At 40.9% G+C, this 12,539-nt stretch overlaps 1 protein-coding gene across 1 annotated transcript in view; it reads right to left on the bottom strand.

The window, feature by feature from the left end:
- Nucleotides 1–12,539, bottom strand: part of UROC1 (urocanate hydratase 1) — a gene marked incomplete at its 3' end in the record, with an annotated part of 35,416 nt that overhangs the window by 20,554 nt on the left and 2,323 nt on the right. The window contains 5 exon segments of the mRNA XM_010292348.1: nt 7–68; nt 749–877; nt 4,008–4,067; nt 5,201–5,294; nt 7,751–7,881. Of these exon segments, the coding sequence (XP_010290650.1) occupies nt 7–68; nt 749–877; nt 4,008–4,067; nt 5,201–5,294; nt 7,751–7,881 (476 nt within the window).

Here is a 12,539-nt window from a genome sequence, read left to right as displayed (position 1 = left end):
TCTTACATTGTTACTCCCAAAGCAAACATCTTCTCATATTCATCTCTGGTGGAATAGTTGGGAATAACCTAAGAATCAAAAGAAAACCCAGATAACTAAATTAGAGATTTAAGCAGATTTTTTTTTTTTTCTAACAGCCTACACTTCTCTAACTATGGTCACACACATAGAAAAACAGCGAAAAACAGGAGGAGTAGTTCAGGTGTTTTATTCCATGCATTCTAGTACTAGAAAAAAAGATGTCTGGCCTTTCTGGCAGTGTGACTGTCCTGCAAGTTTCAAGGAAAGCAGTTCTCTAGCCACAAAATTAGCCTGCAGAGAGAGGGATACTGAATGGCTCAAAAGCCTGGCAATGAACCAGTATATACACTTGTCCAGCTTGCCTTCCAAGCAAAGCAGTCCAGGTATCTGAGCATCTGGTTAATAATCATATGTTTGCCTGCTGAGGGCTTTTAAATCTTCCAAACTGAGCCTAGGTGAACTGGTGTGATGAAGATCATGTAAAGCTCAGGCTCAGTCAGAACAGCAGTTGTCTAACAAGGAGGGGGTTGTTCCCTCCACCACTGCAGATAAGCACACTTAAGGTAAGAGTGACAGTACTGGAATAAATGCTGCAGAATTTGAACCCCAGATTCTCCTGTGTGCGGTTGTAAGTTCAGGTAGTAGAAATAATATTTTTAATTCAGCAAACACTTGAAAACTAAACAGAAGAGGAGTAAAAAAGAGAAAACAAGATGCTAATACCTACCATGCCATTAGTAATGATTAATCGAGGAGCATACTGATGGCTGGGAAAGAGCCCCAGAGGATGTCCGCTGTACATTACTAGTGTTTGCTCTTCGGTCACCTCTGACAAATAGTGCATTACCAACCAGAACTGAAAGGAAAAGCAAGGAAAGTGAAGGAATCTGTTTCTGTCTTACATGTATGTTTCTTTGTGAAGCAGCTAAACTTTGAATATGAAGGCAGCTATAGAGATAATGAGGTGTATTTGCATATGGAATAACAGCCAGACCTCTCAACACATTCTTGCTTTTAATAAAGTCCATTAAGAGACATCACTCAGCAAGAAACATAAATCATCAACTAGCAACAGTCTGAATAAGTTCCAGAATAATTTCTCCAGTACAAACCCCAGAAATAATTTTTAAAGCCGTTCTAATTTTATCTTGAGGTTAATCATTTGGATCTGGCATTTTTCTGGCAATCCTTCCAAAGCCAAACTGCAAATTTTTCCCTATAAAAGTAATTAAAATACCCATGCATATTGTTGAACCTAACCTGAATTGGATAATTCAGCATCTTCTGGTGCTTGTCATCTTTTCAATAAATGGATATTACAATGTACACTTAAAAATGAAATAATTTTTCTTCTCAAAGAAAAAAATTCATCTTTCATTATGGACAGTGAAGGGACCCTTCACACACCTGAAGTGCCTCCATGAGGCACCCAGGAGTATAGAAATAAATGCATCTCATCATTGACTGCATTATTCAATAGTGACTCTTGATGTACGCCAAAAAGTAGACTTTGACCATCTAAGCTGACCATAGATTTGACTCACATCCATCATTGTCTCTCATAAAGCTCATTATATTCCACAGCACTTTTAGTATGTGACAACTAGGCCTGAGAGGAGCTTTCCCATGCAATATTGGAATTCAACAATAGCTTGAAACTAGAATTTCTGTGGGGACACAAAGTTCTGAGAAAAAAATGGAACTGCTGATCAAAGAGACAGCAGTATCAGTTGTCATGGGCACTTAACCTCTGTGTCTTTGATCTGAATTAAAAATGGTACAGATTTGAAGCCAGTCCCTTCTAACCCAGCTAGCTAATTTCCAAGGCTGCAAGTCAAGTTGAGCAGGAAAGAGTTACTAGAGTTACTGTCTTGCTTTTTACATTTTTTTTGTACCCTGAAAAATGATGAACAATCAAATTCTGGTCCTAGGACAGAACAGGTACCTAGCTGAACTCTCAACTCTTTAACAGGCTGGGAAAAACATTGTAATAAAACTAGAAGCTGTAAGATAGTTAGATCTTTTTGCATTGAAAGGCACAGCTAATAAGGAGGCGGCAAAAGCCTTTCCTAGCTTAAAGAACAGTTATGTTGCCTGCAGGCTTGGAAAATTAGCTCTGGACATGGTTGGTTCTTTTAAAATTATTCAGAAGGAAGCACAGGTCTGTGTGGATGATAAGCCAGACTGAACCTTCTCACTAGGAACTTTGCAGTGACAGATTTCCAAAAAGCATGTTGTTTTCAAGCCACAAACAGAACAAAATGTTCTATCGTAACTGAATCGTTCATGTGATTCCTACTCTAAGTAAGCAAAAACAAAAAGGTTTTGTTTGTTCTGCTGTGAAACAACTGCAGGTCATAGCTCTGGCTTGGATGAGAACATGAGAAGAGAGAATATTTCTGACTTTGGCAGTGCTTCTACTTCACCTTGCAGCCCAGCATCTGCGTAAGGGATGTCAGTCCAATAAAGGCCACTATATAAACTGCTGGCACTGCTCACATCAGAAATGTTGCAACGCTCATGTACTTAGTAGGCATTAGTTAACTGGCATTTACTAATTAGTACGCAGAATAAAGAAATGGTGCGCACTGCCACGGTACCTTTCTTTTTAAAGTCAGAACAGTTTTGCCTCAAAAGCTGCCTGAGACTTCTATTTAACTCTCATTTACCAGATTAGGAAACTGAAGCATGAATCTTCTCTCTGCCACAAATGAAAAATCACAGTCAAACTGGGAAGAAAACTCAGGCCTCTAGTCCATGCTACAGTGAGGAGTCCATTCCTCTCCCTTAACCAGGAACTTCTACACATTAGTTTTGCTTGGATTTTTTTAATAAGCAAGAGGCCAGATTCAGGTAAAGCCACAAGGTACATACATGATCCTTTACGACAGAAGTTGGCTCCTTAAATCAGCTTTCACTACAGAACCAGAAATCAAGATCTTCCCAGCCTTCAGGAGTGATGCTGCCCTTCAGGGTGATGTAGCTTTCTACCTGTGCCTTACCTGTTCTGCACTGCAAAACTCAATGCCACATCTCCACCCGTCCCCACCCTGTGGCCTTGGGGCACACCAGAGGCTGCAGGGATTATGTGCTTTTGGCATTCACAATAACCACAGTTGTGTCTACCCACAGACACTCAGAACGGTTGTTCATTAAATGTTCCTCCTGCCACCACACACCGCCAGAGCATTTTTTTTTTCTTGAGAGAATAAATCGAGCTCATACAAAACGTAAGTCTAAATATGTTGCTGACGCCAAAGATCTCCTGAAAGTGTTTCCCACATGCATTTTGCCGTACTTGGATTAAAGCAAGTGTATTTATTGCCATTTTTTGGTAGAGAATGAGAACAGAGATTATACAACCACACCTTAAACATCCCAGCTCTGATTTTAGATAGGCGTTTACCCACCTGCCATTATTCTTAGAAGATCAGAGATAATGTTGGTAGGCCTGAGAGTAAAGTGCACAACAATCTGGCCAGGTAGCATGTAAATATTTACAACTAATCTGATTTTGCGGAAAAAAAAAACCAAACTCAGGATTGCACTTTCTTTAATCAAAGCCTTTTTTTTATTCTACTATTTGTGAAAAATGTTGCTTAAGTACCAGAAACAAGCAAGCAAAAGATACACTATTTTGTTTCCTAGAATTCATTTTGACTCTAAAATTATTTGCACAAAATACAGGCACATACAAATGCATCAGAGAAGACAAAGAACTGGTCTTTACATCATCATACACAGCTTGGTATGTTTATGGTATTATGTTTAGTATTTCTATTGGGCTGTCTGTGCTCTCTTTACTAAATAAAGCTCTCCCCATCTATGCAGTTCTTAACTGAGCATTCCTCTATCCAGACAGGATGTTTTGGAGTATTTTGAGACAACAACTGCCAAGAATTATCACAAACTGCCTAAACAGAATGTGCATGGGGGAGGGTGAAACTGGTTTTGCGAAACAAGTTGCAAAAACAGCAGTGTCCTACCTGCGCCCAGTTGCTGAAGACCTGACCATTTCCTCCATAAGTGACAAGCTCCTGGGGAAACTGGAAAAGGCAATTTAACAATAATAAGGCAAGCACTTTTCTGAAATGAGCTATTTTTTCTATCTCAGTAATAAATCTTTTCTAGAGTTTATTGCATCAACATCTCTAGATTCTTGAAATGAGAAAATACTGTCATAAAAGTAATAATTTAACAAAAAAAATTCTTTCTCCAAATGAGGTGTTTGTTATTGTTACAATGGTATTTTGGGTGCAGAATGCTACAAACTTATTCCTTGGTTGCATTTTCTATATCAGACTGACATCCCAGTAAACTCCCTTAAAGAGGGGCTGAGTGAGCTTATAGCTTGGTTGCCGCTGGCACTTGCAGCTGGAAGAGGCTATGACCGGCGGGGCATAGTTGCATGGCCTCTCCCCTGCCATTTGCAAAAAGAGCCATTACACTGGGTAGTGCTCAGAAGGATGGACTTTGGTCCTGTAATGCTCTAGTCAATCCGTCCTTGAGGGATGAGCTTGCAGAGGTACAGGAAACATCAGCACTAGTATTTCGACATAAGTTGTAGAATCAATGTACTAAGAGCTGAGCTCCACCGGTCTCACAAACAGCGACCAAGCTCCTGTATATAGTGGGAGCTGGAGTGAGCTTTGCTGGTGTTACAGGAGGCCTCAGAGGTCTGTGTCGGGACCAAGACCCACTGTGCAGAATTAAGAACTGCACACAGCAGGAAATTAAAGAACTTAATACAAAAGATCCCAAACCCCAGGAATCAAAATATTAACCACAGGAAAAGCACAGAATCACCCTTAGTCCCTTGCAGGCTTAGCCTCACAGAAATGGACATTCTATCACGTCACCCCGTAGGGAGGCTGCCTTGGCACTACTGGAACTGGCTCCCCGCGCCCACCAACATACTGGACCTGGCTCGCGTAGCCTACACAGAGCAGCCAGCTCCACATTTACAGGGACTGGCAGCTACCTTGGCGCACAGAACCAGCAAAAGGCCTATGAACAACTAAAATCCTACTCAATCCATGGAAGAAGGACCATCTGCATGAGGATTAATTTCACCTATATGCCTAAATTCTTGTTGTCATGTGAGAGCACATGCAGGAAGTAACTTGCAGATCTGCTGCTGCCCTGTGAAACTTGCTTCCTTACTTTCACTGTACCTTACCTGAGCCACTGAGGGATCCAGATTATTCATTATCATCAACATAATGGCAGCAGCTGATTTGGTCTTGCAAGGGTATTCTTCTATGGGGTACGCTCTGAAATGGCAGTCACAAAAATTTAGGAGAGACACCAACTCACAAGGGCAACCACAACAACATACCTCACAGAAATATTCCTGTGTGCCAACACATTTGTTTGAGGTGCAGGTGTTTATTCAGGAGGGAAGGAGAAAAAAAAACATCGAGAAAGTGCAGCTCTGAAATGACATACATACCTTAACAGGCAAATCAGGTTTTAACTGTTATCAGAACTAAGCAAAGAAAAAAATTGTATTCAGCTTATCATTTACTAAATCAGCTAATCGCAATTGGTTATAAATATGGTGGCCAAGAGCTCTCATTGCTTTTGAACTGGATTATGTATGGGAAACCCTCACAAAGGTATTCTGAGTCAGGTTCCCTAGCACTGGTGTGGTTCAAGGCCAACTGCTGCGATCACCTCACTTTTCTCCTCCACCATCTGTTTGTCATATCAAATTGCTCTAAAACTTCTAGTCCTAGATTTATACTGTAGCTTTTACTGGCAGGGACAGTACCTTTAATGTGTTTACACAGGTCTTAGTACAATTGTGCTGAAGCCTCTAACATACAATACCAAAAGGAAGTATAACCATTGATCAAGAATTTTGCTCTTTCCTTTTCTGTAAGCAACACCACCATTACGGATGCTGGAAATTCCTAAAAGTAGATAGGATCATTTGGCATGGTTTCTAAATGATCTTCCTTTTATTGGACATAGATCTTCAGTGGCTGGACACTTGCTTTGCACAGGGAAGACAGTTACACTGAAAAGGTTAGGCTAAAGAATGCCAACTACAAAAAAAATTGTACATCTGCTGACTGGCTCATGAGCCAAGATCTGGAATGTATATTCTACAGATTAAGCAAATGGGCTCCTCCCATGATCATATGCACTTTATCCTAGCTTTTTACATCAGGATACTACAACAAATGCCTTGTAGTCATTGCCAAACCACAAGGGAAAGCATCTGAGGTTTTCCACAATATTTTTTTTATTAGTGTTTTCTGGTTTTCTAAGCTTGATGTGATAAAATAACAGGATCTCTGTGAAATGATACTAATTCATCAAGAGGAGATATTTCCACGTAATATTGCTCAGAACATAAAACCCCCAAAGTTCAGATATCAGCTGAGTGTGCAGGTGTGGGAACATTGCTGTGAAATGGAACAGGACCAAGCTGGACTGTGCTTCCTGGGACATACAGAACAAAAGTCAAATACTACCAGACTACAAGAGAACAAAAGGCATTTTCTTAATCTGAGACTATAAGAATCTATTAGAAAGAGCGATCAGTGAAATGGCCACAAAGAAAAAAATATTTGAAGCTATCAAAGAGTCACTGATGTCAGTGATGGAAACAAGCTAGTGGACCGTTTCATCCAAGCCTACTTGGAAGGTGCCCTCATCTGTAGTCCAGGACTAGGGTCCTCTGAAGCCCAGCTCTGCAATATCTTTCAGACAGTCTTCCAGTTGTCCTCCCCCTAGTTGAATTCTGCAAGAGCTGATCCCAGACTAGTATGGACAGCACAGAAATATGGATGTCTGTGGAAACCAGAGTGCTTTCTAGTTGCTTGCTTTATTCTGATTTCAGTATAGACATTAGCCAGGCCCCTGCTTGATGCAAAAAGGAATCAATCAGGCTAAAAAAAGCAACTAGCCCCTGGCAGCCCTCTCTAAAACTGTTCTGCTTCACAAACATTAGCCCCATCAGCCCTAGAATGAAGTGACGCTCCAAGATCAACAGGCACAGCATATTACAAACCAGGGTCAGACACAGGTTCCAATGATGGAAAATGTACTGTCTGTCTTTTAAGCCCAGAAAGCCTTCTCTGTGAGACTGGGAAACAACCAGCCACTCATAGCTAGTCTCAAGCCATCCACTTATCTGATCTTACCTCTTCATTCCTTTGAGACTTGACTTGCAGCAGCTGAAGACTACTGCAGGTTTTCTGTCCAGGTTGCAATCAGAGGTCTCTGAGAAATGACTGGCCTCTAGAAATTAAGACTTGCCATGGGGCAGAGCATTTGGGATCTCTGTGTATGGTACAGCTGGCATTACCAAGCACACAAGTTTGCACCATCCCTTCCCTGCATTGAGTGGTGCTGAGCATGGAGACTGCGCTGGGCCTGCCACAGCTGATCCAGAAGAGCACACACTGTCTCCTTACTAGGCCCATGCGCCTCTCATGAGGACAGAAAAGAAGATGAGAGCTGCAGATGAAGGATCACTGTTATGTGGTTTTAAAGGGCATCCCAAAACATAGTGTCACTCATTGGAAATGAAACCACTGCTAATGGAACACAGATCATCCAATTTATTCAGATGATGCTCTTCATTAATATGTTATGACATGACTTCTACAAGAGGTAAATTAGGACACAGCAATGCTGCTATTTAAAGGCCAGTTCCACAGGTGAAAGCTGGTAAGCAAATGGCAGTCAAACACAACATGAACCATCCGGTCCTTACCTCATCTCAATAGCTGGAAAGAATCTGTACATGTAAATATGGCCATACAGCCTGAGTTCTTCAGCAAATTCCAGTGCCAGCTTCTTTTGTATTTCAGGTGGGAAATAACGCAAGGCATTGCGCAAAGCCAGCTGCCAAAAGAAAACCAAGACAAACAAAAATCAAGGTTAAAGAGAAATGGAGGTAAGTGGATGGCCCTGAACTTTAATCAGACTCATCTGGAAGCCTGCCTAAGCTATTAGAAGGATGATACAATTTAAAAGGCCAAGCTCACACCAGGGGAGCTCCATTCTTGCTTTGCTATTGAAGTGTTTCCACCTGCATCTTTTCTTGTAGATTCAATTGCTGTACACAAGTAACCCTCCCTTTTCACAGAATCACAGAAACACTAGGTTGGATTTTCTACCACCCCCCGCCAAATCTGCATGGAGAGACCTTGGAGGTTTGTTAAGTAGTGCTCAACCCTATCGATATCAGCCATGGACGAATTCCCTCTCACAATGCTAGGGGGCACTGAACTACCAAGGAAAACATTGTTCAGAAATGCTTAGACTGAGACCCTAAACCCCTAGAGACATGGAAGACCCACTGTACTTTCCATTCAAAAAAAGGGATCTTGGATCCAAGTTATGTGACATACTCCCAGATGTAGATATTCTTGAGCTAAGTTTTATTAAAGATTCACTACATTTAGTATCCTAATGTATTGCAGAGGATGGTGGTTTACATTATTTTATTGATGCTACATGTATCTCTTCCAAATTAGCTAAAGTGATTATTAGGCACTGAATTAAATTTTGCAGATGATACTACGTGGCTTATAATCCCTATTGCCTTCAAAGACATTACCCATGCTTTGCAAATTACAGTATGTCCTTTTGGATGAAAGAAAGCATAAATAAATCACTATCTTTAGTAACAGTGTTAAGTCATGTCTCTGTATTCCATGTTCCATTTGATTAAAACCATAATGAGAATAAAGATTTTGTAATCTTTAAAAAGCCAACTTCATGCAAAGATGCTAAAAGATCTTGTAAGTTCCCTGACAAATGGTGACACTATCCAAATGACTTTTAGTTGAAGAGATTCTGAAGAGATTCACAAATCACATGGAATTTCATATCTTCATTAGGCTAATTTTTAATTGTTGTGGAAAGGACAGAAATGGATCAAGCTTGCTTCCAAATCCAAAATAACAGTCTACAAAACAACCAGGAAAGCCCAGTTTTGGAGAGGGCTAAGTATAGCAAGGATTCCCCATGTTTGTGACACCTGCCATTGGCACTTCAAAGAACTAGAGAAGCAAGTATTTACTGGAGGAATTGAAGGGGTGGGCTGTAGTACAGGTATCTAAGTATCTAAAGCAAATACATCTAGAATCATCCAGTCTAAATATCATCACCACTCATTCTGGTAAAAAAATCTTGAAAAGCTCTGTAAAGCCCTCAGCTCAGTAATAAACCTCATCATTCAACATTACTATGGTCTGGCTCTTATGGCTAGTGTTCTCCCCCCCCTTCATCTGAGCATGTTGGTCTGGCATACCTTAGAGCACACTGAAAGAACAGTACCACTAAATCCAAAAATGCCCCATACTAGGAGAGGTTCTCGTTGGCATACTTGCTACTGAACAGGCATACAGGTCAGACCCTTTCAGATCCGTGAAGCTATACTGATTTACACGAGCTGAGGATCAGACCAGTAAAACCCTACGAATTAGATTTGCCATTCCACACAGAGAATGACAAAGAGGAAAACAAACCTATTTACCAGGTGAGCAAATGCAAATTCCGTCTTCAAGTATCACCTTATTCTCCTCCAGTTAGATAAGCATTCATTTTTCAAGGACATGTTATTAATGAACACAGAAATCCCAGTTATATCCACACCATGACAAAATATGTGGGAATTTTCAAAGTCAATCTCAGAAGCAAGCAGCCATCACAGTGGGTTCTAGATCTAAGAAATTTCCAAAGTAAGAATAAAATCACCTACACCCCTTACAACAACAAAGTCAAGAGGAAAACATTGCTACATTTGGCATTTTGGTTGCCTATGAGAACTACAGGGAACTACCAGGATGAGTGTTTTGCTTCCAGTCTGGCAAGGATCACCCAGTCTTCGATCAATATGTTATTTGTATTATAATGAAACTGATGGGCAAATATTTTTTTTCACACTAAAAATACAAGCAAGCAAAATCTGTTTGGGTTTTCAAATAAATTCACTTAGAATGAGCCTCCAACCTATTAATGCTATGCATTAGCAGAAGCCTGAATTTTGAGGAATCAAACATTAATGAAACATGAACTTGGATGTTACATGAAGGGTGGGAAGGGAACCTTGATTGCACAGACAATGGAGATCTTATAAAAGAGGACTAAGACTGTGGCTTGTTTAGCTTAACTGAACAAAAGTGACATTTGATTGCTGTCTCACTGCAGGATAAATGTCAAAGCAGGAAGGAGCTTCAAGGAAATGCTGGAAGAGGAATAAATAGCTGTGAATTAGGCATAAAAATATAGTCTTGAAATTAGAAGAATTTAAATATAAGAGGTTCTGAATCAGTTTCTCAATAGCAGAGCTGAGGTGCTTAAAATTGCTTAGATGGAGCCTGACTGCTTTATGAAAGGGCAATTGTCACGTGCATTAGGAAGAATTTTGCATATTCATTATTGAGTCATAAACTGAATAACCTGAGAAGGGTACTCAAGGAGCAAATTCAAATAGGCTGATCATCATGCTTTTGCGGAAAGGCAATACATGGTCATTATTCCTTACATTTCATTAAAGCACCATATAAAACATTATTCTAACCTTTAAGTAGGATTTATTTACCTATAACTGACACATTGCATTTGGAATATTAGATATCATGCATTTCATATTTAGGTGTTCTTCCTGTTCATAACTTCCACTGACAGAAGCTTAAGTTGCATGTGCTCAGCACCTCTGAAGAAATTGGTCCAGAGTTCATTGGTGTCTTAAAAAAGAAGAATTAATTGCACTTATACTCCTGAACCTGAGAGGTTGTTTTAAAAAAAACTGCTCTGAATTTGCCGATTCAGCTCAGTGCAATGCAAGCATCAGATGCAAAGTCTTCCTCCTAGATCTGCCAGCTGGATCCAACATTTGATTCTTGTGTTTAAGTTCTAGTCACTATTAGGGTGTCGTTTTTTGTATTCCCTGGCATTTATACAGTAATACATGATTCTGCTGCTATTTAATCAAGATTCAGACCTCTTAGTGTCAACAAAATGTCAAAAGAACCCATTAAATCCTGCTCCAATCAATCAACTGTAAATATCTTTGTCAGGGGATTCTCTTGAGAAAACAAGTATACCAGCCTCTTTGTTAATTGGTGTTTATTGAAGAGCCAGTGCCTCTTCAGAAGGAATGTCATTCATTTCCATTTTCTAACAAGATCATCAGGACTTCCAATCTAAGGATCTTGAAGCACTCAAACACTAAGATTTGCATCTCCCTGTTTGCTGATGGAAAGGGAAGCATGAAGAGAGGAAGTTACTAGCTTAACTCTACAACAGTTTCATTCTTAATTCAGTCGAGATGTTGCTTGCCTCCCACCAATCTTCTGCCTGATGATATGCAGGCTCAGAATCTTTGGTGGCACTATTCTCTAAACTGCAACTGTAAAAGCGAGATTGTTGTTTAGATCAGCTCAGTTGGGACGCATACATGGCAATTTCAGACCGGCCATTGCTATAAATGGCCTATGGGCTGTAAAAATTTAACCTGGTTCTTTATCATCCAGATATTCCAAAACAGAAGTCAACAAGTTGGCCTTCCCAGCCCACACAAACTTTTAGAAGTGTCCGCATTTCTGGATGTGTAAAGCAACCATTAAGATCAAATGTCCTGCTTCTTCTCCAGAAAGTTGAAGAACAACTTCAGGCACTATGTGACTTCACAGGCTCTGGTTTTCAGCCCTTTGTAACAGGATGTCATGAAGCAGCAAGGCACAGCTGCTCCCTAAGGGATAGGGAGCCAGAGTAACACAGACAGCAGGACAGGCACCTCACCCACCAGGGTCCAGTCTCTCAGTACCTGAGGGAGGTAAGCAGGGCAGCCCAGGGGTGGCAGCCGGGTTCTGCCAGGAGTCCAGGTCATCAGGCAAGATCATGGTGCAGGTCTGGGGCCAAGCTAGAAGCACAGGTCAGGATCAGGTCTGATGATGGTTACCACAGAGAGAGAGGCCCAGAGATCACCAGGAATGTTCATAGCTGCCAGTCAGCCCACAGGTTGGAGACCAGATCAATGAGGTCCATGAGCTAGGCAGAGGGACACCTTGTGACAGAACTAGAGACAGACACATCTCCAACATAACTGAGACTAAAGTCCCAGGCCTGAGCTTAAATGGAGCCCCTAAGCCTATGGGCAGAAGGTGTGGGTGGAGATCTCAGGTGAGGCTCATCAAGGTCATCAAGGCCCATTACTGACCTCAGGGCCTGATGACAAACTCACAAGTGATGCTGCAATCAGGTAACATGATCATGCTGGGGTTGCAAGAAGACTGTTACATGATTTGGCTCTAAGATACAGAAGGGAGCTGCTGTATGGATGAAGGCCATTTTTTTTCTGATTCTGAGCAGCACTAAGAAGTGCACGTTCTTCCCAAGTTGCTCCAGCTTTACTGGAATGTCAATGAGTATTGAGCATGCAGCACCCTTGTTCTGCAAAGGACACACCACACATAAAATTTTAAGGATAGTTTCTTTGTAGCATATTTACATTAAGATACAGATCCTGAGAAACAGAAAGCTAGGGTTTC

This window comes from Phaethon lepturus, unplaced genomic scaffold (assembly GCF_000687285.1).
Source record: "Phaethon lepturus isolate BGI_N335 unplaced genomic scaffold, ASM68728v1 scaffold29208, whole genome shotgun sequence".
Classification (NCBI taxonomy): domain Eukaryota; kingdom Metazoa; phylum Chordata; class Aves; order Phaethontiformes; family Phaethontidae; genus Phaethon; species Phaethon lepturus.
This window is presented reverse-complemented; position numbering and strand designations above follow the sequence as displayed.